The sequence below is a fragment of the Staurois parvus genome, unplaced genomic scaffold, assembly GCF_062004578.1.
Source record: "Staurois parvus isolate SC_StPar_1 unplaced genomic scaffold, SC_StPar_1.0 ptg000634l, whole genome shotgun sequence".
Lineage (NCBI taxonomy): Eukaryota > Metazoa > Chordata > Amphibia > Anura > Ranidae > Staurois > Staurois parvus.
In genome coordinates this window covers 9,638,662-9,665,368 of record NW_028318430.1, presented here as the reverse complement: position 1 = coordinate 9,665,368, position 26,707 = coordinate 9,638,662, and the positions used below count along the sequence as shown (strand labels likewise).

At 40.3% G+C, this 26,707-nt stretch overlaps 1 protein-coding gene across 4 annotated transcripts in view; it reads left to right on the top strand.

The window, feature by feature from the left end:
• MCF2L (MCF.2 cell line derived transforming sequence like) overlaps nucleotides 1-26,707 on the top strand; it is a 249,336-nt gene that overhangs the window by 191,976 nt on the left and 30,653 nt on the right. For all 4 annotated transcript variants that reach the window (XM_089693565.1, XM_089693564.1, XM_089693563.1 and 1 more), the window contains 14 exons: nucleotides 1,965-2,114; nucleotides 7,363-7,487; nucleotides 10,970-11,084; nucleotides 12,233-12,352; nucleotides 12,563-12,754; nucleotides 15,659-15,850; nucleotides 15,936-16,095; nucleotides 16,591-16,667; nucleotides 16,794-16,864; nucleotides 18,209-18,275; nucleotides 20,187-20,302; nucleotides 22,916-22,985; nucleotides 25,510-25,602; nucleotides 25,681-25,773. In XM_089693565.1, coding sequence (XP_089549691.1) covers nucleotides 1,965-2,114; nucleotides 7,363-7,487; nucleotides 10,970-11,084; nucleotides 12,233-12,352; nucleotides 12,563-12,754; nucleotides 15,659-15,850; nucleotides 15,936-16,095; nucleotides 16,591-16,667; nucleotides 16,794-16,864; nucleotides 18,209-18,275; nucleotides 20,187-20,302; nucleotides 22,916-22,985; nucleotides 25,510-25,602; nucleotides 25,681-25,773 — 1,641 coding nt within the window. The remainder of the gene's footprint in view (nucleotides 1-1,964; nucleotides 2,115-7,362; nucleotides 7,488-10,969; nucleotides 11,085-12,232; nucleotides 12,353-12,562; nucleotides 12,755-15,658; nucleotides 15,851-15,935; nucleotides 16,096-16,590; nucleotides 16,668-16,793; nucleotides 16,865-18,208; nucleotides 18,276-20,186; nucleotides 20,303-22,915; nucleotides 22,986-25,509; nucleotides 25,603-25,680; nucleotides 25,774-26,707) is intronic.

Below are 26,707 nucleotides of genomic sequence, written 5' to 3'. Positions count from 1 at the left end.
GGTCAGTGTGTTTGCCCATACTTGGCTATTCTCCTGTATTCTGCACCTGTGCTGCTTTCAAATAAAGTTTTAAATTACTACACTATGAGTGCTCCCCTGTGTCTCCTGTGAGGAGCTTTTCCATCCTTGTAGCCCTTGGGATTCCTGTGCCAGTTCCTGTGGAGGTTCATCTGGATCGTCATAGCTTTGACCTGCTGGATTATTTCCCACCACATGAGGGCGTAGGATCTCCATTCTTCCAAGCCATATACCTGACCAGCCTTAAGTGGAGAAAAGGATCTTCAGGATTTACACATATATGCGCATTACCCATGCGCGTTCTGGTTAGTGCAAAATTCTACCATTTACACTTGGAAACAAGGAGCACTGCTGTTTTACTGGACTGTGTCTACTAATTCCAATATTAATTTTAGAGCGCTGCATTTCTTTTGTATATGTATTTGCACATGACACGTTTCGAGACCAATCATAATCTCTTCTTCAGAAGTGCTCCAAAAGCATGACACACAGCCTCAGGTGGGGGCAGAAGATGTGAGAAAACTGCCAAGATTAAAATCATTAGTCAGGTGAGTGTAGCCGGTGACTCCACAATCCTCTCATAGTGGGAGTGAAGAAAGAAAAGGACAACCGTCGCTCTATTCGTCTCCTGGAGGGGCCCCTCTAAAGCCACCAAGGGGCGACCAAGTGGGATACCTAATCCCCAGTATTGGTCTAGGTAGTATAAGGGTGCATAAGTGGCAGGAGACACTTAATATGGGTAAGTGATGACTTGGCATCCAAATCCCAAAAACGGAAAACCTTATGGTGTTATAAGCCAGGTCTGATTAGACACCATGGCTGCATCACATTCGGTGATACCGCCATATTTTGTAACTTTATGCCTTTTACAATACTGTATAAATATTTTTTTTAAACTATTATTCCTTATAACATTTTTGGTTTCATTTGTGCTTTAAAAGTCCCATTGCTAAGAGGGTTTTTCCACTATATTCACTCAAATATGATCTTTTAATTATAGCTAGGGACATATGAGCTGAGTCAGTCCCTGGCTTCCTAATTTTTTTGCTACTTTGACAGTGAAATCTTTGACTCCTAAAAAAAATAGTTTGGGGTTTTCCCATTTTACCCTTTTATGTTCCAGCTTCTCCTTTTGCATTCTCCATGGTAAATAAAAAATCTAAAGGGATCATTTTGTAGCCCCTCATAATGGCCACAGTATGTGCGCAGGCCAGAACTAAACTGCAGATATCTTAACAGAGTCCTTGAGGAATAGAAGAATCTGTCAGGTGGTTTAGCACTTTTGCATCTATCGAAATGGAGTGCTAGTTCTAAATTGACTGACCCTTTAAGAAAAACTTCACGTAAATGTACAATTTTTATTTAAAAAAATAGACTGTATAAACAGCAGTTACATTGTGTTCCACTGGTTTGTTTTTCCTTCCGTCTTGTGCCTTCCCTTTTTATACTATAGTATAGATTATTCTATAGCATTGGTGGTCAACTGGCTACTTTCCTAACTTGCTGCAGCACTTCTGGCATGACCACTTTTTAACTCTTCGCTTACTTAATTTTGTTAGAGTGATTAGGAAAGTGAGGTGAGAGCCTACGACCAGAAAGGGAATAGCAGTTATTATGATATTGGTTGTAGATGATGCAATAATTTAAGAATTATTAGTACCACGAGCACATTTCAGATACTTACTATTGCCCCAGTAGACAGCACTATGAGCTTGTCTTTTGTGCTTGAACTTGTAATTGTAACATACATTTCTGCTAAAATTGAATACGTTATAAACTTTTTACTGTGACGCTTTGTTTTCCTAGGCTATAGAAATATAGAAAGTTGCTCATCAATATGTTATAAACCTATTACTGTGACATTTTGTTTTCCTAGGCTATAGAAATATAGAAAGTTGCTCATCAATATGTTATAAACCTATTACTGTGACATTTTGTTTTCCTAGGCTATAGAAAGTTTTGCTCTAATGGTGAAGCAGACTGCACAGACACTGCAAGTTTTTGGAACAGAGTTGGCCGAGACAGAGCTCCCCAATGATGTGTCTACAACCAGTGCTCTTCTAGCTGTGCACACTGAGAAGAAAGACAAGATGAAGGTGAATAATACACAACCATCTAAACTTGTGTCTACAGGGTTGGCCAAAGGCCCTCTTACTAGTACTGCCTTGGAATAGTACTTATAAACAGTGATGGAGGATTGCTGTTGATGTGTAAAGGTTGATTTAAAATAACACATTTTATCAATTTTTCCCACACATTATTACAGCGCTTTGCATACATATTCACACACACCCTTTTGTCTTTCACATTTTGTAGTGTTACAACCTGAAATTAAAACTTATTTAATTGAAATTTTTACCATGAAATTTACCTAGCATACTTAAAGAAATTCCAGGTTTTGGACCAGCTTGGACCAATGTAACTATGTATATACCATATCTGACCAATGCCCTGTGAAGCTGGAATTCACTGGCTGCTGATCGGAGAGCACCGGAGAGAAGGGTTGCTAAGCTCCATTGATGTTAGGGGACTAAGACGTATAGTGATACTGCAAGTAGTTAATCCAAATGCACACATTCCTGCATTTAAAAATGGCTGTGTGTATAATTGGGTGCTGCAGCTACCGTCGGCTGGAACGGAACAGAATCAGCAAGGGAGAATGTCACCAGCACACCAAGGGTCACCAATAAGGGTCCAAAAGTTTTAATGAATGATCGCATAGTTACAGCAAAGCAACATTTTGGAGTCTCGCAGGACCCCTTCATCAGGCATGTGAAATGTGTCAAATGCCTGATGAAGGGGTCCTGCAAGACTCCAAAACGTTGCCTTGCTGTAATTATAATTGTTTATTAAAAGTTTTGGACCTATATTGGTGATCATTGGTGTGCTGGTGACATTCTCACTTGCTGTATATGATACTGAATACCTGCAGAGAACACTGGGAGAGGACTAACATCTCATTGCGGTGTGTTAGGAGAGCGCTCACCCACCTTCTGTGTGTAGACATGGTAGGCTCAGAGACATTTATAGGATAAAATGAAAACATGGCCTTATTAGCTTGAACATAGCTTCCAACTGGCCTCCCATTTGAAGCTTCTATTGTAAATATGCCAATGGATATGCCAATGGATTAGCCAATGGATTAGCCTAAATAGAAATGGATTGAGATGTTCTGGGTATCCTTGGAAGGGAAGACCAGTCATGGCAATGGTCACCCTACTTAAAGAGGAAGACATATGAGAACAAATTTTGTTAGGTCTAGTGATCAGGTGAGAGCATCTGAATGAAGGTGGCTGGATTGCATTGTGTATGGTGAAGTGGAGATCTAAACAATTTCTGACGGAGTGTGTTCACAGTGTGCAGGACTTTCAGAACAGTTATTTCTCTCGCATAAGGAAAGAGACACATATGCAAGACTGTTGAAGGACTAAATAGAATTTGTTTTTTTTATAACGTGACTCTCGTTATCCTCGGTTGTATTGATGTCAAAAAAGGGCCCAACCTTTTATTGATCCTCTAAAGGGTGTCTCTGGGTTAACTTCCACCCAATCAAAAAGGTGTGGAGGGTCTGTTGGATAGGGGGTTGGAATGTCTTATGCTACAATCGGCACACCCTTGCTACCAATCCTGGCTACATATTTATTCCCATATGACAAAGTTTCACAATCTAAAGGCCAGCATTTTATATTGCAGAATGTAATTGAGATTTGTTATATACCAAATATTATATAGCTCTCTTATTTCTTTTAGGAGGTCCAATGTTTGTGTTTTGTGTTTAAACTATTGGTATCTTATACATAAGTCTAGTTTTTTTTTATAAAGATATATTACCTTTAGAAATCATGGAATATGAATTAGAACTGAGAGTTTGATATGTACAGTGGGTAAAATAAGTATTGAATACATTGTTGTTTTTCTCAGTAAATATATTTGCTACTGACATGAAATGTTCACCACATGTCGGTAACAACCCATGCAATCCATACATGCAAAGAAACCAAAACATGTTTATGTGTAATAAAATGGAAAGACACAGGAAAAAAGTTTTTAACACGCTAACTGAAATTTATTTAATACTTCGTACAAAATATTTTGTTGGTAATGACCACTTTAAGATGGCTCCAGTATGGAGAAACTGGTTGCATGCATTGCTCAGGTGGCCCATTCTTCCACACAGTCTTCAAATTTAGAAGGTTCTTTTGGCCTCTTCTATGAACTCTGACCTTTTTAGTTCTTTTCATAGATTTCCTACTGGATTCAAGTCAGTTGATTGTCTGGGCCATTCTAGCAGCTTTATTTTTTTTATTTCCTTGAAACCAATTGAGAGCTTCCTTGGCTTTGTGTTTGGGTTCATTGTCTTGCTGAAATGTCCACCCTCATTTCATCTTAATCATCCTGATTTTTATCAAAAATGTCTTGGTACATTTTTCCATTCACCCTTCCTTCAATGACATGAAGTTTGCCAGTACTGTATGCTAAAAAAAACACCCCACACCATGATGTTCCCACCTCCAAACTTCAATTGGTATGGTGTTTTTGGGGTGATGTGCAGTGCCAATTGGCCTCCAAACATGGTGTGTATTTTGGTCTCATATGACCAGACTATATTCTCCAAGTATTTCACAGACTTTTCTAAATGTTCTGCAGCAAACTTTAAACGAGCTTCATCATTTTTTCTTCAGCAATGGGGTCTTGCGTGGTGAGCGTGCATACAGGCCATGGCTCTTGAGTGCATTACTTAATGTTTTCTTTAAAAGAATTGTACCTGTTAATTCCAGGTCTTTGTGAAGCTCTCCAGAAGTGGTCCTTGGCACTTGGACAATGCGTCTGATAATTCTTTTCACTCCTCTCTCAGAAATCTTGCTAAGGACACCTGGTTGTGTACAGTTTATGGTGAAATTATATTCTTTTTACTTCTGGATTATGGCCCAATGAGTGCTCACTGGAACATTTCAGAAGTTTAGAAATCCTTCTGTAACCAATGTCATTAGTATGTTATGCAACAATAAGGATGCGAAGGTCTTGAGAGAGCTCTTTGCTTTTACCCATCATGAGATGTTTTTTGTGTGACACCTTGGTAATGAGACACCTTTTTTCAGGCCATCAGTTGAGACTAAACCAGGTGATATTAATTTGCACTGACAAGTGGCAGGACTGCTTTCTAATTACTGATAGATTTCAGCTGGTGTCTTGGCTTTCCATATCTTTTTGCATTTCCCTTTCTTCATGTGGTCAATAGTTTTTCCCTGTGTCATTCCATTTTATTACACATAAATTAAAAATGGCGACATGTTCAATACTTATTTTACCCGCTGTATAAAAATTCAGTTTGACTCCTAGATGTGTATTGCTGCTTTCCAGATTTTTTTATGACCGTGCAATTTATAACAAAGCCTCATTAGCAGTTCTTTGAAGGCCCTGCTAGGTACGTTTGGTAGAGTGGATATAGAAAGTGCACAACATGCAATTTGTGCGTGAGGCCCCTTTCACACGGGTGTTCCGTATGTCCGTTTTTCATCTGTCAGTTTACAAATGAAAAACTGACCCCCACGTATTTCTATGGACTTGTGGGTGGAAACAGATGAACATCTTTTTACATCCGTTAATGTCCACATCCGTTAACATCTGTGTTTTTTTTTTTTTTTTTGAATGGAAGAAAACCCTATTTTTCTTCTGCAAAAAAACCCAGAACGGACGAAAAACGTATGTCAACGGATCGTATGCAGCCCAGAAGGTCAGAAAGAGGGGGGGGGGAACGAGCGCCCCCCCCCCTTCCTGAACCATACCAGGCCACATGCCCTCAACATGGGGTGGTGCTTTGGGGCGGAGCCTTTTTTTTTTTTTTTTTCTTGGGGACGGCGGCAGGCATCATAATTGACATTGGATCTACTTCGGAGTACATTCTTTTATTTTCCTTCTTTTAATAAAGGACTTGTCAAAGACTGTCTCCTGTCTTTTCTCACACTACACTTTTTTTTTTTTTTCTGTGAATTAGTAGCGTTGTACCATGTACCCCATACTCATTCACATGGGGGAGGGGCCAGGATCTGGGGGCCCCTTTGCTAAAGGGGCTTCTAGATTCCAAGAAGCCCCCTGCCTGAAGACCCCCACAACTTAGGGTTGTGGGGAAGAGGCCCTTGTCCCCATCAACATGGGGACAAGGTGCTTTGGGGGGGTCCTACCCCAAAGCACCCCCCATTTTGAGGGCATGTGGCCTGGTATGGTTCAGGAGGGGGCGCTTGCTCGTCCCCCCCTTTCCTGACCCGCCGGGCTGCATGCTCGGATAAGGGTCTGGTATGGATGGAGGGGGGGACCCCAAGCCATTTTTTTAAATTGCTGGCTTTTTTTTTTTTTTTAACTACATTCAGCTGTCAGTGGGGAACCCTGCTGACAGCTGATGACTAAAAACGAATGAGTATACAGAAGAAAAACTGATGTAAACTCACCCGTTTTTTTTCTTTGAAAAAACGTGACTGAACTGATAGAAAGAAAAACGGAATGCCCGTGTAAAAGGACCCTTAGGAGAATGTGTCTGCAGACTGAGCAGTGCCTGCAGGAGAAACCTGGAGAGTGTGATGGGGGAGGGATACAGGGGAAAGAACAATTTGTGTGCTTTGGTCATGAGATCTTATTCAGGTAGGACCAGAAAGAGGCAGATTTACACAGTAGTAAATTGAAAGCAGAACCTATGCGGCTGTGACCAGACCCTCCGACAATTATTTATTCATCTGACATTCATTGAATATGCAATGGACGGTGCTGCTGCGCAGTAGGCTGCAATCCTGCCGTTTAATCAGGCGCAAGTCCATTTTCAAATATCTTAATGGCTCTGCTGCAATTGTTTTTACATAGAAGTTTATATATATATATATAATCATGAAAACAGACATTTGATTGTTGCATAAGTATATATCCCCCTAAAAAAAAAAAAAAAAAAAAAAAAATACCTCTTGCTGCAATTATATCTGCTTGTCTCTACCACCATGTCCATTCTTGGCAAAACCGATCTTGTTCTGTCAGCTTACCAGCAACAGTTTTAATTGCATCATAGATTCCATAGAAACTGTTAGTAGGTTGTCTTAATTCTTTCTGTAATTGCAAATGTTTAAAATTGCCATAAGAATGGCTTGGATAGTGGAGGAAAAAACTTTGCAGTATTCTGTACACTGGATCTGCTTCACTACTACATGTTCAGTGTACCATTCACTGAAGAGAGATTAACATTATTTATAGCACTATCCACTCTAATAGCAAAGGGACCGTTATTCAAACCACATATGTATAACCTTGATGCTATAGTTCATGGCAATTCCTTTTTATATATGTCTTTCATTGGTATTGCAGGATGACCTGAAGCTGGCTTTGAAGCAGGGTAGTGACATCTTGGAGCAAATTAAGCAACCTGTGAAAGAAACCCCAGAATACAAGATGAATCAAGACCAAATGGACAACCAGACAACTGTGGAGAGGTGAGAACAGTTGAGTAAAGCAGGTGGTAAGAGGTAAGAGAAATCCTTTCAAAAAGGGAAAATGTGAACTCAAGATTTAATGATTTATTGTTGCTGCCTCTTGTAAAAGATATTCCAGGATCAGTATACTGTATCTAGAATTATGCCTAGTGTACATGAGGTTGGGCTTTTATAAGAGACTATATAACAAGAGAAACCAATATAATGGTTTACTTTTTGGAACTTTAACAAATGTTTTATACGTGTGAGCTTCATAGATGTAAATATGTTTGTGAAATTTGTTCTTTTTCTGTAATATTAGTCTTCCACTACTTTTTCTAAGAGTTACTTTTTTTTTTTTTTTTTTAATGAAAAGCACAAATGAGAAACCATGTTGTTTTCCCCCCTGTATTTTATAAAGAATTAGCTGTTTTAAGAACTTTGTAGTTTGTCTGATTCCTTATATTTGCACCTCTGCCTCTGTCTCTCTCTGGGCAGTGCTTCACAATCTTTGCAGGGGGTTGGAAGGCACCGTGCAAACCTCTAGTGTCCAAAACCATATGGGCTCATGGCTGCTATAATACACTTTGATACTTCCCAGTAACTGTACAGATCACAGAAAAGCATTCTGAGCAGCAGAGAATATTACATAATTCAATTTGCTGCCATGTGTGGGGGATAGGAGCAAGATCTGGCAAGTGTACGTAAAAGTACATTACTCTTTTTAAACATGTTAGTGCATTTTTTTTCCCCTATTTTGTGCAGTGTGAGGCATTTGTGTTTGTAATATCTACTATTAGAACTTTAAATCTCTATCATCAGTTTCTTTTAAGCATATCTCTTACCAACAAGTCGTTCATAAGCTTAGCAGTCTGCTTTATGACAATCAGTTATATCTTGCAGCTTTCTGTAGCATGGTGCGCTCTCTTACCATATAGCATCCTTAGATGTCAACTTATGAGCTAAAGGGGCCACAAACGCGGAGCTGCATGTAATGTTCAGTATATGTAGTACTTGAGAGAATTGTCAGAAACTGCACTCCTAGTAGAGGAAATGAAGGTCTGAAAGTGTGAACATGCTACATTTTTGGCTAGTGATATGCTCTGGAAGACCATGGGAAACTGAGAACATGTTACGTGAGGCTAGTAGACATCAATGCATTTACACTAATCAATGTTCCCACTACAGACGCTGAGGTCCAAGAGCTGCACATCATTTATGTGTAGCGTTTACTCACGTAGGAGCTGCTATAAATTTCCCAAGTTTTTCCCTAGCCAGGTACATGAGCACGCACAGTCCTCAAGCAGTCTAGGGGTGTTCTTTTTGCCTTTATTTTTGGAGAACTTGGATGGGTTGAGGGAATTCAGTGGGATACTCCAAAAACAGAAACTATGTACAAGTTGTAGACCGTAATCTCCTTTCTATGCAGCTGAAGCAGAAGTCCTTGCATACAGCAAACTGTGAACTTGGCTTTGTAATAAAAGTAGTAAAAATACACAAGCAGCATCTTTCAGAGCAAGAAGAGCAGTGTCCCTTTACAGAGATGTAGATAGACTGAGCTCTTTGGAACTTTTCCCTTTAGAAAACACACTGCTGACTCTCTAGCACAAGAGGAGTGTCAAAAGTCCAAAAAACTCTCTAAGATCTCTCACATCCATCTGTACTCAGATTATACAGGGGCAGTTGGTTGCTTCCTTCCAACTTCCAAGTGACACCTTTTCTCCAGTGATGCCAGACTAGATCTTTAGCAGACAGACCCTCAGTCAGCTCTCTAGCTTCAGCATCCAGGCCCTCAGGTCCCCCACCTTAGGCCTCACAAACAGCAAGTACATGCCAGTGTTGCCCTGGAGGGCAGTAGCCCTCCAAGATGGACTGATCATCTGCAGGAAAAAACCCAGAAGCCCAGTCTTTCAGAGTATTTATGCAGTTACCCAGAAGATTTCAGGGCCTTGCTCCCTGGGATTGGTCGGGACTGCATAAATATTCATACTGCCATCTGCATAGCTCCACATCTGTGTGCCAGAGAATTCTACATTTGTCTGAAAAGCAGAGAGAGCTATCAGACTAGCAGCAGCTGAGAACACTGAACTGACCTGATTAATCATCTACAGTGAGCACACCTAGATTTGCCTAACACACTAATTGCAGCCACACTGGTTACAGTGAGCTAAATTTACCTAACAAAACACGGACATCTCCACTGAGCACAGTGATCTAGTACTAAATCTAACTAATCCTAGCAACCATCTAGGAAGGTGCTACATATGAAAGGGCCGCAGATTGGACTCCAGGGCTCTAGGTTCTTCTGTAATGTTGCAGCTGTTTCATGGCCTTAGAAATGCATTTTGTAGTGTTGCATGTACGAATGCTGCAGGTTCGTGGCTTTTCAAAAGCAGATTGTGAGAAGGCAACAGATTTCAGATATGGATAGAGACATGGCTCCAGAGAGGCAAAGCAGTTCTCATTTTCCTTATGTTAAAAGTATTGAAAACCCTCTGCCTGTGCATCTGTAATGTGTATGTAGTGCCCTCCTTGTTATCTAGGGGGAGCTAGAGCCCTGATTGATAGAGAGGAGGGCTGAGTAGCAGCCTAGGTATAATAGGCAGAAGGTAAAATTGTGGTCAGGAGCTGAGAGGCTCTGTAGCCCCTCTGGAATTTCTCCCTGCTCTAGGGCTTTGGAGGAAAGCCAGGAGGCAGTGGGTGGATCTGAGGAGTGGTTGGCTTGCACTCTTGAGGGATCCTAGCCAATCTCCAACAGAAGGCTTGGCAAAGGGCTGGGGCACCCTTAAGTGTTGAAGCCTGCTCAATTACAGGAGAGTTCAGGTGGAAGACAGTGAGGAAGATGTGAGGCTGAAGGCAGGAGGCTGCCAGGAGACCCAATGGGATGGAGCCTACCTGCAGGCCTGGAGCTGGAAAGGAAGAAAGTTTAGAACTGCACTGGCCCCCTGAGCAAGGACCACCTGTATGGCAGGGAAGTAACGACCCAGCTAAAAAGTCTGGTAGTAGCCAGCAAGCTAATAGTGGTACAGGAGAGAATCTGAGTGCATACCCCTGCACCCCTGTGATTTGCTACCTGCTGTATTTGGGATTGTCCACTTTTAAAGTAACAGGCACCAGGTCACCTGTTCACAGATACCTCCAAATTACTGGGTGAAGAAGAGGAGTTCATCTAGGGTCTGGGGTGGTACATTAAGGAGATGCTGGCTAGCTCTCCAACAAAGACTGTGCTGCAGTGAAGGCTTGTAGATCGTTGCAGGAACTTGTCCTCAGTTCATCCGTTTCCCTTAGACATCATGTACAGCCCTAACCCTATCCAGTTCAGATCCCCTAAAAAAAAAAATACAAAACCAATGCTCAAGGACTGATCTCTGATTCTTGATGCAAGCTGTGTGAAGATGCGTGTTGCCTGGCTGTGCAGGACTATAGGGGGACCTAAATCTCTAGCGATTCCTAAGGGGGTAGTGCTACATGTAGAAAATTAATCCTTTTTTATTTTCATGCAGGCTTATTGTACAGCTTAATGAAACAGAAACCGCTTTTGATGAATTTTGGTCTAAACACCAACTAAAGCTTGAACAGTGCCTGCAACTTCGGCACTTTGAGCTGAAATTTCGAGAGGTGAGTTTTAATATTATTTTTTAACGCCTTTAGGCTCCATGCACACTGGACGTTTTGATAACTCTGGTAACGTTAGCTGTGTAAAGTCACGTTAAAAACGTGAAATTTTCAGCTTTGTTTTAGCGCTTTTGCATTAGTGTTTAGCGCCATTTTTCCATGTTTTGTGGGGTTTTTTGTTGTTCGTTTTTTTTTTTGTAGTTTTTCACCCCCCAAAATTTTTTTGGGGTCAAAAAAAAAAAAAAGTCCAAAAACATCTGTTTGCGGTGTTTTACTGCGTTTTTCAGCATTAGAGCATTTTACAGCTGAAAAAACTCTTCTAGAAACCCACTAGTCCTGGGGTTTTTTTTTCCAGCCAAAAAACGTCCCTACCAAAAAAAGCTGATTTCAGTCTGTGTGCATGGACACATAGGATAACATGCTGGGGAGTTTACTGGTTGTAGAAAAAAAAGTCAAAAGCCAAAAACAGCCACTGTAAAAACACCCAGTGTACATGAGGACTTATACTGAAAAGAATAATTGAGACTTTGAATTTGCTATCTTAATTCCAAAATCCTGTGGTAAGGGCCTATCTTTGCAAATAACAAGAGGTGTTCCAGTTTTCTTATTCAAAATTAATTCTGTTATTTCTAAAACAAAGCTTGAAAGTTAAAGTATGCCATAACCCCCCCATAATATTTGGTTAATTACTCTAACAGTTACTGGCCTGTGTTCAATTTGAAAAACTGTTTGTTAACTTATCCACACACATTCACTCACTCTTTACTTTACGAAATAAACCAATGTAAGAGGTCAATCAGGCCAAATATTAATTTTTTTGCCCAGAAGTAACTGGGATCACAACATTTGTGCCTATTTGTTATGCAACTAAGATAATTAATTAATATAGGGGGTCTGCCACTAAAATAAATGTAGTTCACACTTTACAAGTACTCGCCTGCAATTTTATTTTTGGTAATACAAATGGTTTATACTTTACAAAATGTTACCTTTATTAGGCTAGCCATTAAATCCAATTTAATCTGAAAAAGGACATGTTAAGTATTGGTGGCTTTATGAATTTTGTTTGTTTTTTTTTAACCACAGATTAACTAATCTGGAAAAATATGAGTTTCAAACATACATGCTATGTCATTTACATTTCAATTTAGATTAAGGCTGCTCTGGACAGTATCTCTGAGAGGGCAACAACATACAGAGATGTGGGGAACAGCTGCTCACATGTAGAACACATCCTGAAGGATCTTTGCAGTTTTGAGGAAAAGTCCCAGGTAAGAATGGTCTTTCATTTTGTTTTGGACCTGCTGAACTTTTTTAGTTCTACATGTTTCATAAGTAATTTGTTTCATTCTATCCACTGAAAAAAAAAACAATTTGAGCTGTGCAATCATCTGAAACAAGCCACTTTACATTGAGCTATTTTTGACCACTAAGCATTTAATAATTTATGTCCTTCTGAAAACCAGTGTGCTTTTTCCTAGGAAGAGATACAGACTGCACAAGCGTTAGCAAGAGAAGGTGACCATCTTATTCTAAGCAATCACTATGCAGTTGACTCTATCCTTCCAAAATGTAATGAGCTTCATCACTTGTGTGGGAGCATCAGCAGTCACATCCAGCAGAGAAGGGAATATCTTTACAAGTCTTTAGAGCTACATCGACGCCTAGAGAAGGTCAGTGATCATTTGTTACTGTAAAAAAAATATTCTCATACTAGAAGTGCATGTTCGTGTGAATGGCCGTCTCTTGTGCATATCTGTTCTCTTTTAAAAACTTTGTTACATAAAATATTAAGTTATTGTTTTGCAAGTTTGTGCAGCTAGAGCATACATAAGGTCCACAAATATATTTGCATGTAGATAAAAATGTTGCAAATTAATTTATTTTAAATACCACCTTTTATGTTATCCTTATTTTAGACCCACTGATATCATCACTGGGTCTTTGTGCTTCACTAAGCAGTGCAGGCAGATCATGGCTGGTGGAAGAGGCCAGAAGGGTGCTGTACATGGCTTCCAGAAAACATTACTACACCCTGTCTCAGTACTCCTATCAAGAGCCCTCAGTCCTGATGCAAGTAGTAGGCCAGTTCATGGGGACATTATGAATATCAAAATGCCTTGAAGGGTAAATGTCAGTCTGAAGAAGTGTGGGCATAGGTAGCACCCACGTGTGATCGTAATGACGCATACAAATAAGAAAATCGTATGAAAATTTTTTCATATGAGGACCGATCATGACAATTAATGCAACAATATCCGAAGGAACAAGAGCGACAATGTTTCTCGTACGATACCAGATCGTTTTTTAATTTAATCAGTACAGTAGTCGTCCGACTAATACAAATACAGTGCAATACATTACTTATGAAAATTCTCATACGAAAGAAGAAAAATTTCAGAAGTTTAGTACCCTTTTAATTTCCAATAAGGAGACTGGCATGCAAAAAAAAAAAAAAAACCGGATGATCATTCGTCCGATATTCTTATGTGTACGGGGCATTACCTCCATGACTGAAAGAAGTACATTTCAATAAATCAAGGGTGGGCCAGAAACAGTCAGGCTACAGAGGAAAAGGCATAACATTGGACATCACCCAGCCAGGAAATTAACTCTTTCTGACTTGCTGCAGCTTCTAATGCACACTGTGAGAAGCTCAGAGTGTGTAGTGAAATCAGGGTAATGTAGGGCTGGAGTTCAGATTTAAGAATGCTTGTTATCCATTTATTTGAACAGAACATATGCACTGTGCTCATGAAACCTTTTCAGTTTGTTGTTCTCTACACAAATAGGATAGCAGTTTGCTCACCAGTGTGTTTTTGCCATTGACTGCAGATGCATAATAGTTATATAATTTATACAGTGTGGATCGAAAGTTTGGGCACCCCAGCTAAAAATGTGTATTAATGTGCATAAAGAAGCCAAGGAAAGATGGAAAAATCTCCAAGGCATCAAATTACAGATTAGACATTCTTATAATATGTCAACAAAAGTTAGATTTTATTTCCATCATTTACACTTTCAAAATAATAGAAAACAAAAACATGGCGTCTGCAAAAGTTTGGGCACCCTGCAGAATTTATAGCATGCACTGCCCCCTTTGCAAAGCTGAGACCTGCCAGTGTCATGGATTGTTCTCAATCATCGTCTGGGAAGACCAGGTGATGTCATTCTCAAAGGTTTTAAATGCCCAGACTCATCTGACCTTGCCCCAACAATCAGCACCATGGCTTCTTCTAAGCAGTTGTCTAGAAAACTGAAACTGAAAATAGTTGACGCTCACAAAGCTGGAGAAGGCTATAAGAAGATAGCAAAGCGTTTTCAGATGTCCATATCCTCTGTTCGGAATGTAATTAAGAAATGGCAGTCATCAGGAACAGTGGAAGTTAAAGCAAGATCTGGAAGACCAAAAAAAATATCAGACAGAACAGCTCGCAGGATTGTGAGAAAAACAATTCAAAACCCACGTTTGACTGCACGATCCCTCCAGAAAGATCTGGCAGACACTGGAGTTGTGGTACACTATTCCACTATAAAGAGATACTTGTACAAATATGGTCTTCATGGAAGAGTCATCAGAAGAAAACCTCTTCTACGTCCTCACCCCAAAAATCATCGTTTGAACTTTGCAAATGAACATATAGACAAGCCTGTTGCATTTTGGAAACAAGTTCTGTGGACCGATGAGGTTAAAATTGAACTTTTTGGCCGGAATGAGCAAAGGTACGTTTGGAGAAGAAGGGGCACAGAATTGAATGAAAAGAACCTCTGTCCAACTGTTAAGCATGGGGTTGGATCAATCATGCTTTGGGGTTGTGTTGCAGCCAGTGGCACAGGGAACATCTCACGAGTAGAAGGAAAAATGGATTCAATAAAATTTCAGCAAATTTTGGATGGTAACTTGATGCCATCTGTGAAAAAGCTGAAGTTAAAGAGGATGGCTTCTACAAATGGATAATGATCCTAAACACACCTCGAAATCCACGGGGGATTACATCAAGAGGCGTAAACTGAAGGTTTTGCCATGGCCTTCACAATCTCCTGACCTCAACATAATTGAAAATCTATGGATAGACCTTAAAAGAGCAGTGCGTGACAGACAGCCCAGAAATCTCAAAGAACTGGAAGACTTTTGTAAGGAAGAATGGGCAAAGATACCTCAGACAAGAATTGAAAGACTCTTGGCTGGCTACAAAAAGCGTTTACAAGCTGTGATACTTGCCAAAGGGAGCAGTACAAGATATTAACTCTGCAGGGTGCTCAAACTTTTGCAGACGCCATTTTTTTGTTTTCTGTTATTTTGAAAGTGTAAATGATGGAAATAAAATCTAACTTTTGTTGACATATTATAAGAACGTCTAATCTGTAATTTGATGCCTTTTGGAGATTTTTCCATCTTTCCTTGGCTTCTTTATGCACATTAATACAAATTTTTAGCTGGGGTGCCCAAACTTTCGATCCCCACTGTAGCTACTACAAATTTCTTGCTGTATTATTAAGTGGTGTCTTGCTGTACTTGGGAAGGTATAACAGAATATCCTGTGTTATTTCTAACCACCAGCCTTTCTTTCTTTCAGACAATGGAATGGTGTGATGAAGGCATTTATCTACTGGCTTCTCAACCAGTGGATAAGTTCCAGACTCAGGATGGGGCAGAATCAGCACTGCAAGAGATAGAAAGGTTCCTTGAAAGTGGTACTGAAAACATCATAAAGGACTTGCCTATAGTTTTGGCACAGTATGAAGCAATTCTCACAGCAGAGTTACAGGTAGATGGCAAAAAATTATGGATTTTAGCAGATTCTGTTGTTTGCTCCTAAAATTTAGGATCAATAATTGAATTTTGCACCACAGGAGCATGTCAATAAAGTGTTCCAAAAACAGCAAAGTACGCAAGAAATGTTTGAGAAGCGGAAAGGAAGCCTTAGAAAACTAGCCGCTAAACAGACCCGGCCTGTGCAGCCTGTAGCACCTAGACCAGAAGCCTTTGCCAAATCCCCCAATTCCTCTCCAGGTAATAAAACACCAATCTCATTAAACATTTCAGTATACTTATTGATATATCTGGGGTCATTTTTGGTACTGTGGACACACAAATTTCAGCTGTGTCAGTGTGTCCCCAACACCCATCATTTCTAAGACCAGAGAAAAGATGGGAGCTAGAGGGCCTACTGTTAAGGCTGTTCCACGATGATATATGTACACATGGATTCAACAGCCTTCAAGTTCCTATGTATATGGAGTTATAAGTCAAGCACTCCACAATGCCTGCCATCATACCGCTCACCCTCCTCCCCTGCACTAACCACCCTCCGTCTTACCCTCCACACTTCTCTTCTGCACATACTGAGTGCTTTACCTTTTTGTTTTTATATCCTCAACCTTTCCCATTAAGCACCGGCACACTTTTGTAAGATTTAATACACCAAACTTTACTAGTAATATGTCAATACCAGCAATAAGCAATGTAAATATTTTCTTAACAACAGTGTTTTGTATCAACATCTAGTTCTCCAAAGGGCCGCAGAGCTCAGAGGTAGTCCTGAAAATGTTCTTCAAAGAAGGATGAACTACCGGAGAACAAAGGTAAGCAATATTTTATACTTTATACCCCTTTTATATTGAAACATTTTGTGTTGACAGTGTATGAACACACACTGCAAGTAGCTAAATTCACATTTTCAGCATGTCAATGTTTCATTTTATTTGTAGAGTGAGGTGGATGGTCCAGTCAGGAGTTGTTCAGTGATGGAAGATGAAGAAAATCTGGCTGTACTAAGAAGGTACATTATACTGAGTGTTCTAGTATGATGAAAATAATATGGATTGATGGCAATTACTCATCGAGGCCAGGGGCGGACTGACAACTCATGGGGCCCCTGGGAAATAGGGGGCCCCTGTGTCCTTGCCCACACTCAAAGCACACCCAAAAAAGCCTATAAATAAGGTACCAGGAGCATTTCATGGGGCCCCCTATTGACCCCAGGCCCTCGGGCAGTGCCCGAGTGCTCGAATGGTCAGTCCGCCCCTGATCGAGGCTACAGCTTTTTTGAGTTTTCATTGGATTGTTAGAGCTCTGGCATAGCCATATTATTCTGATAGTAACTGTTGTGATAATGCATTCAAGCATTTGAGAATATTGATTTCTACATATTAGTTTCTCCATCTGCAACTAAAAAATAAGCCTCATGTTAAAAGCTGCTGCTTATGTGTATCATTTATTTGTTCCCTGATTATTTCTACACCACATAGAGAATAGAACTTTAGTCCAATTACAAATGTATATTTTATATTATATTGCAAAGGAAGAAGGGGGAAAACACAAACAACCTGTCAGATTTTTCTACATGCAATCAATGTCAGTAGCTATAGCTACTAGCAGTAATAATTGTGTTCCACCGGCTGGGAAGGTTCCCTGTGTCCCCCTCCAGCAGAACACTGCAGTAGGCATTCCCTCATCAACAATGACTGTTAATGGGGAAATTGAGCGATTCTTTCCTTCTGCATGTAGTGGAAGTAAAGAAAGTAGAATCATCTATAGGTTGCCTTTGGTAAGCACAGACACTTGACAGTGTTAATGAATGATGCACGCAATTGGGCATTTACTGAGACAGAATGGAGAAAACGCTACAAAAGTCTTTGTAATGTGATATATTTATTCTTCTGAGTCACAAACCACTCTCACCCTATAAAGATAGAAGGGGGACATCACTATTGAAATTCTGCAAATCTGTAGCTTCTTATCTCACCCGCAGCTTGCTAATTGGTCTATAAATGAGCATCGCCACACTGGTGAACACGTACCTGTGCTCTACCTCCTCTTCAACAATCAGCACCTGACAAATGCTAGGATAGGGGCATTGCACTGGCACGCCCAGTCTCAGCCATGTTGGAGATTAGAGGAAGTAAATATTAGAAAGCGCATTGAGGTGAATATGTATGAATCCATATTTTTGCCGGATATTTTGTATAAATGCTTGGTGTTCCACTTTAATGATGAAAGTGTAAGGGTAGAATTCTCATATTTTACACATAGATTGAAAGCTTTTTTCCTGGAAGGCATGTATCATAATGATGCTTTGTGATCATCCTTGGTCTAGATGCTGATCTGCGTATTTTGTTTCCAGGCATGTCATGAATGAACTAATTGAGACAGAAAGAGTATACGTTGAAGAACTTCTGTCTGTTCTTGAGGTACAGAGTTTGCTTTTTAACATTAATAAAGCTAAACTTGTTAATCCAACAATATCACAGTTTTAGAAATAATGTAGAAGTATGTTCAAAAAAAGCAAATTTGATGTAGGCTGCCAATATCTATAAATCTACCCTTTTTAAATTTCCTGATAACATGCTGCAAACACTTGTTGATTATATTGGGAGATCTGCTGAATAGCCACTTCCTTGGAGAGTGTAACAACATTTTGTCTTTCCTATTGAAATTTACATTAGTATTGTCAACTCCGCAGCCGTTGCAGCAGTATATGAGGATGCAAGAGTTGTGTGGCTAACAGATTTGTCACTGCTGTTTTTGTGCCATCATACTGTCTTTGGACAGCCACACCTAGCTTCAACCTCAAATACGTTCTAATAGAAGCTTGGCAAACGGGATATGAAGATTTTGCAGAAGATTGCATGTCTTAGGGAAATGACGTGCAAGCCCTGCTGGATCCCTCCCATCTTCTGTGATATCTTGCTGCATGCACATACAGGCTGCCTTTAAAGCAAATATTACATTTTTTTTTTTGTTCATAAATCTCTTTATTAACAAAGAAAATACCAATAACAAACAGAACATTAGCAATGTAGTGTGAACCGCTTCCCAACCACCCTATAGCAGAAATCTCCGGGTAGGGGGGTGCATGCGAGGTGCGCATCGCCATCCACACCGCCATTCGCGGCTGCAGCTGTCAATCACCGGGTCCCGACCGGTGATTACTCGCCTGTGTCTGGTGATTGCCGAGTATCTCCGATGGGGAGGTGAACTGTTTGTAAACAAAACAGTTCTCCTCCCTGCCATCTCGTGCACACTGCTTAGGATGGCTGTGCACAGCCATGCAAAGCAGTGTACTTACAGTGAAGCACAAACACACAACACATAGTAAAACAGCGCACAGTTAACCCTTTGATCATCCCTCATGTTAACCCCTTCCTGCACATTGCCATTAGTACAGTGTCAGTGCTTTTTTTTTTTTTTTTTTTAGCACTGATCACTGTATTGGTGTCAGTGACACCAAGTCAGTTCTCCCCAGTGTCAAAATGCCTGCCGCGGTCCGGCTATAAGTCGCTGATCGCCACCATTACTAGTAAAAATAAAAATCCCAGTATATATACCGCCATTTGTAAACGCTATAACTTTCATGTAAACCAGTTAATTTACACATATTGGGATTTTTTTAAAGCAAAGACATGTCGCAGAATACATTTTGGCTTAAATTTTATGCTGAAATTTAGATTTTTGTAAAAAGTAGTTTTACTGGATATCTTTAATAGCAAAAAGTCAAAAATATTGTTTGTTTTTTTTTATAGCGCAAAAAATAAAAAACACACAGGCGATCAAATACCACCGAAAGAAAGCTCCATTCATGGCAAAAAAAGGACATAAATTTCATTCGGTTGCAGTGTTGCATGACCGCACAATTGTCAGTCAAAGTAACGCAGTGACGTAACGCAAAAAAATGGCCTGGTCAGGAAGGGCGGTGAATCTTCTGGAGGGCAAGTGGTTAAAGTCCAGCAAATAAAGTGCATACCAAAACATCATATAAATCATGCAACAGGGGGTTGCAAACCATTAGCTATAAACAAGAGGTAGACATAGCAACCACAAATACCAAAGAACCCAATCATTGTCCACATTAGTAAGTACATTAAAGAGGGGGGACCTGGCAAATAGACGCTACTACAAGACTACCTTTTTTTATGTAAATTACTTTAAAACAGGAAAGATCCATTGCTGTTACATTCTACTATCCTTTTATCTGACTTCTACACGTTTGGGAATCATGGTCTTCTCTTATTTGCTGTGAAGGTTTACTTTGTCCATTTTAGACCATCACATAAAATAACTATGTATCACAGGGATCATTTGTGGTTTTTTTTTTTCTTAAGGGTTATGCTGCTGAAATGGAGAGTCCCTTAGTAATGCACCTGCTTTCTCCAATGCTTCACAATAAGAAGGATGTCTTGTTTGGCAATATGGAAGAGATCTACCACTTTCATAACAGGTCAGCCTTTTACTACACTTTCTTGACATTACCCTGACCTTGTATTGTGATACACCTTATCTGGAATATGCAGTTCAGTTTTGGGCACCAATTCACAAAAAGAACATTGGGGAACTGGAGAAAGTACAGAGAAGGGCAACCAAACTGATAAGAGGCATGGAGGAGCTCAGCTATGAGGAAAGATTAGAGGAACTGAATGTATTCTCTCTTGAGAAGAGGAGATTAAGGGGGGATATGATCAACATGTATAAATACATCAGTGGTTCATATAGTGAACTCGGTATAGAGCTATTCACCCTGAGGTCATCACAGGGGACAAGGGGGCACTCTTTACGTCTGGAGGAAAAGCAATTTAATCTCCAAACATGGAAAGGTTTCTTCACAGTGAGAGCTGTGAAAATTTGGAATAGACTCCCTCAAGAATTTGTTCTGGCCAGCTCAGTGGATTGCTTTAAAAAAGGCCTGGATTATTTCTTAGATACACAGAATATAACTGGATACTAACATTTATAGGTAAAGTTGATCCAGAGAATGTCTGATTGCCTCTCAGGGGATCAGGAAGTAATTTTTTTTCCCTGTAGGAACAATTTGGATCATGCTTTGCTGGGGGGTTTTTTGCCTTCCTCTGGATCAACTGTGAGCATAGGATTATAACTTTTGTTTTTTTTAATGGTTGAACTGGATGGACTTTTGTCTTTTTTTCAGCCAGACTATGTAACTATAGCTAGTGCATTGTAAGTAACAAACAGAAATCCGTCACAAGTGTGTTTTACACACTCTACATCTTGTTGAAGAAAAAGTATAGGGTTGATTTACTAAAACTAGAAAGTGCAGTTTTGCATAGAAACCAATCAGCTTCCAGTGGTTTTTTTTTTTCTTTATGTCAAAGCTTAATTGAACAAGCTGAAGTAAGAATCTAATTGGCTATCACGCACAGCTGCACCAGGGTTATAGTGTCTTCAGAGGTTTAATAAATAAAATACGTCAGCTCTCGTTAATAATCTTATGTGGTAGATGTGGTAATGTTTGAAAAACTGTTTTTATATGTATGTAGCACTACCCCCGAAGGAGCCGCTTGTATGTTTTCCACGGGCTCCCCTTGCTTCGAGTTGCAGCCAGGCAGAGTGTATTTCTGCAGCCAAATACACTCACACATATTTATGCTTGTTGTCTTCAATGACCAGTCTAGGGGATGCTTTATTTTTGGAGTTTATTGAAGAACTAGGGATAGAGATGGGCAATTGTAGTAGGATACTCCAAAATCAGAACTATTCATACTGAGGACATCTAGCTGATCTTAGTTGAACACTTTTGAAGTCTTAGCTGAAGCAGATAGCAGACTTCTAAACTACTTGTTGATACAAAGTAAAAGGGGAGTGCTCAAAGTCTTTTTTTGAAGTAGTAGCTCTCCAGTGATACCAAACAGATCTTTGGCAGACAGCGCTCCTCACTGAAGAACCAGGGTCTCTCTAACTTCAGGCCCTCAGGTCAACCCACCTGAGATCACATGGCAGCAAGTGCCAGGTGAGGCAGCCTGCCTCCAGCCTGGCTTGGTGCAATCCACCCCTGGGAAAGACACTGAACCTATGTGCTCTCAGAATATAAATGCCATTCCCAGCATTCAGTGGGGCCACCCTCCCCTGCAGTTGGCCTGGGCTGTATCCATATTCATGCTGTGCATTTGCTTAGCCCCTACCCATGTTCTGGAAGGCTCTTAGCTTCCTGAAGGCAGGTAGAACCCGGACAATCTCCAACAGCACCAGAGCAGCATGAGTAGACCTAACTGACCAATCACAGCACTCTGTTACGCAGAATACCACACTGGATTTACCCAACTATACACATCTTAGCACCAGACTAGGAGGGTGCTACATGTATAATTTAGGATTTATGTGCTGAATGTACAAAGGAGGAGCCATATTTGCTGGTTACATATGCTTCCTGCTTTGTGGTTTGTTGAGCCTCCTCAAAATGTAAATCACTGAACTGGCCACCTCATTTTAAAACAATACACTCCCTATGTGGCGGATATTTCAACAGTTTACAGACAAAATAGATGCACTGAGCCACTGTGAGCTCCTGAAGGTTGCTAGAGTACAAATCTCTATATTTATCACAATACCATAAGTAAGGAAGTGGAAGCATATAAGAATGTGAAATGCTACCAATAGGAATTATTTTAAACATAAATATGAACCCAGAATTTGAGTAATTTTTGGCATTGCAAATTAGGGTTGCCACCTCATCCCTTTTAAGCTGACCACACATTATTACACAGGTCCAGTGGCTTCTGTGGTTAATTAAACTCACTTAGTGCCTTATCTGCATTAAATTAGCCTCAGAACCTGTGTAATTAATGTGTTTGGTTTTAAAGTGATGAGGCGGCAACCCTACTGCAAATACATGTGAATTATGTATGTTTTCCACTTTGTTTCAAAAAATATTGCATTTTACCATTTCTGATTTTCATTTGTCTAGAAATGTATTACATTTTTTCCCTAAATAAATACCAGATTTTAACCATGATTATTTTGAGCATTATCTATTTCTTAGCAAAAGAGGGATGTATGAACCGTTTGTTAATCCAGTATTGACTTTGCTTTTTCTGGTTAGGATATTTTTGAGAGAACTGGAAAATTACACTGACTATCCGGAGCTAGTAGGAAGATGTTTTCTGGAAAGGGTAAGCAGATAGACTTGCAACTTTAATATGGGCACTTGCAAATCACGATTTAATCACAAATTAATAGGGAATAAATCTACATTGAGGACAAAGTGAAAAATTTAATTTACTGCAGGAAAAATTAAAGAAATGAGGTTGTGTGTTTTAAAATGACTGTAATGAAAGCTGTATGGGGCCTGCCATTATTAGCCTCATTCAAAAAATAATAGATGACTAGCTGTGTCTAACGTCAGTACTTTTCAGTCGCATACCCAGATGTAGTATGCTGTAAATGACGAAAACTGCCAGAACAGGTTACAAACTCGGACAGCACTGATACCAAAACTTTAGCAAGGCAGCCAATGAAGAAAAAGCATTCTCAAAAACAAAGGTTAGCAATGGCAGCCTCCATTATTCTCTCATAAGTGTTTCCATTTAGTATACCCATAAATGGAGGTGTCTGGGGAAATAACAATTGGATGGGCTAATATACGGTTTTCTATATGTTACTGCTTTTCCCAAGATGAGCCAGCTCTGGAGGTGTAGAAAAACCCCAAAAATACTATGGGACTTTACTGGTATAGTATAGGACAGACTCACCTTCATAAAAATACAAATTCTATTAGGCAAGCCATAAAAGTGTATTTTAAAACCACTACATGGCTAAACAGCCCTAATATAGCAATGTCAACTCGTTTAACTTTTGCAGCATCTTTAGGACATGGAACATGGAGACAGAGAAAATATATATATATATATAGTGAAGGAAATAAGTATTTGATCCCTTGCTGATTTTGAATGTTTGCCCACTCACAAAGAAATGATCAGTCTAAAATTTGAATGGGAGGTGTATTGTAACACTGAGAGACAGAATAGCAACAAAAAATTCAAAAGAAATGCATGTCTAACAAATGATGCACTGATTTGCATGTTCATGAGGGAAATAAGTATTTGATCCCCTTCACAAAACATGACTTAGTACTTGGTGGCAAATCCCTTGTTGGCAATCAGAGGTCAGACGTTTCCTGTAGTTGGCCACCAGGTTTGCACACATCTCAGGAGGGATTTTGGCCCGCTCCTCTTGGCAGATCCTCTCCAAGTCTTTAAGGTTTGGTGGATGATGTTTGGCAACTCAAACTTTCAGCTCCCTCCACAGATTTTCAATCTGATTAAGGTCTGGAGACTGGCTAGGCCAGCAATGGGCAAACTACGGCCCGCGGGCCGTATACGGCCCGGTGGACCTTTTAATCCGGCCCGCGGAGCTAGGCTCCCTCTAGGCTCCTCTCGCAGTCCGCCCTGAAGACCGGTGTAGCATGAAAATCTGTCTCCTATGAGGATCTTTCCCCCTCGACGTATCTGCGCATGTGCCGGAGATTGCCGATCGGCTGCTAATGCCTGAAACTGGCACATGCGCAGATACGTCGAGGGGGACAGATCCTCATAGGAGACAGATTTTCATGCTACACCGGAACGGCGCTAGAACACGGCGAGAGGAACGCGTGGAGCAAAGGTAAGTGAATTGACACAGGGGGGACTTGGGGACTTAATATGGGGGATGAATTACTATAGGGGGGATGAATTACTATATGGGGGATGAATTACTATGGGGGTTGAATGACTATATGGGGGATGAATGACTATATGGGGATGAATTACTATATGGGGGATGAATTACTATGCTTACTATGGGGGAATATTACTATACTTACTATGGATGACACATACACATCATTCATCTACTCTTGGTCCGGCCCCCGGGTCCAATATATGAACCCATTGCGGCCCTCAAGTCAAAAAGTTTGCCCACCCCTGGGCTAGGCCATTCCAGGACCTTAATGTGCTTCTTCTTGAGCCACTCCTTTGTTGCCTTGGCCGTGTGTTTTGGGTCATTGTCATGCTGGGACACCCATCCACGACCCGTTTTCAATGCCCTGGCTGAGGGAAGAAGGTTCTCACCCAAGATTTGATGGTACATTGCCCTGTCCATCGTCCCTTTTTCTGCTAAGGGGACAGGACAACTGCACTGCATTAAACACCCCCAAAGCAGAATGTTTCCACCACCATGTTTGACAGTTGGGATGGTGTTCTTGGGGTCATAGGCAGAATTCCTCCTCCTCCAAAGACAGCAAGTTGAGTTGATGCCAAAGAGCTTGATATATATATGTGTATGTCTGTGTGTATGTATGTGTGTGAGAGAGAGAAAATGAATATATCTTTGAGGCACTATAGTGGCTATAATTATTTGATGTGAATGCCCTGTTTCTGTCACAGCAGCAGAGCATGGAGTCTATGGTTTTTATGTAAAATCAGTCTAAATTAGCACCATTGATAACATGGTGTAAATACTACATAACATTACAGGTAAAATACCATATGCTTCAGTTTTACTTGAACACAGAGAGGCATCATTTAAAGAACATTTCTAGTGTGATGAAAACCAACAGGTGACATTATACAGAGGTTACACAGTGAATAGAAGTATGGAATTGTGTAAACTACTAAAATATTTAATTTTACCAATAATACACTGTTTTCCCCAATGCAGATGGAAGATTTCCAGATATATGAGAAGTACTGCCAGAACAAGCCCAGGTCAGAGAGTCTGTGGCGCCAGTGCTCAGATGCAGCTTTTTTCCAGGTTACCATTAAGTACATTAGCCTTTTAAATCATATTTAAACTGATGGCAAAACCTAACATTAATTTTTGTGGTTGCAGGAATGTCAGAGGAAGCTTGATCATAAGCTTAGTCTGGACTCTTATTTACTAAAGCCTGTACAGAGGATAACGAAGTACCAGCTTTTACTGAAGGTAGATATTACTGATGAAAACACCTAAGTGTTATGTATTATGCGTGGGGGGCAGGGACAGACTGACCATTCCAGCACTTGGGCACGGCCCGGGGTCAGTAGGGGGCCCCATGAGATGCCCCTGATACCTTTTCATAGGCTTTTTTGGGTGTGGTTTGAATGTTGGCGAGGACACAAGGGCCCCATGATTTCCTATTGCCCGGGGGCGCCATGAGTTGTCAGTCCACCCCTGGTGGGGAGCGACCTGCAGTAACAATTTGTCTGTCATATTTGTAAGAAACAATATGTAACAATTTATTACTTTTTTAGTTTAAAAGTGATACTAAATCCAGGACCCTGCAGTCACTATATCTGGTCTCCCATGGTACACAGAACATGGAAATTTAATAAATATAAACTACTAAATACCTTTTCTCATCAGCAGTATACAGCAGTCTTGTGAGCTCTATCAGTGTCCACCTGAGCACTGGTTAATCTTTTAAGAGGAGTTTTCATTCTCCTCTGACTGTCCTATAAGGCTGACCCCTGACCCTCTGTCTGGACAGTGCTGATTGGCCCTGTGCTGATCACATGCACCTTCCCAAAGAAAACAAAACACTCTAGCCATACATGCTAAACTGTGCATGTGCAGAGTGACTCCTAGAGCTCTGTACGATCAGCAGATGGATTAGGGACAGTGAAAGGGGAGGATCAGAGAAGACAGGATCAAACAGCCTTTTTAAACAATGTCTAGGATTAACCCCTTAGGTTCCACAGTGAGTATAACAAGCATGCTTTACTGCATATACAGACTGATTTTACTGTTGTGGGTTAATAACACTTTAAAGTGGAACTCTACTGCATCTGAGTACCACAAGCCAAAAATGCAATAGAATTAATTTCTAATATTTAAAACAAACTTTTCCATCCATCCATGTCTCTGTGCTTTATTTTGC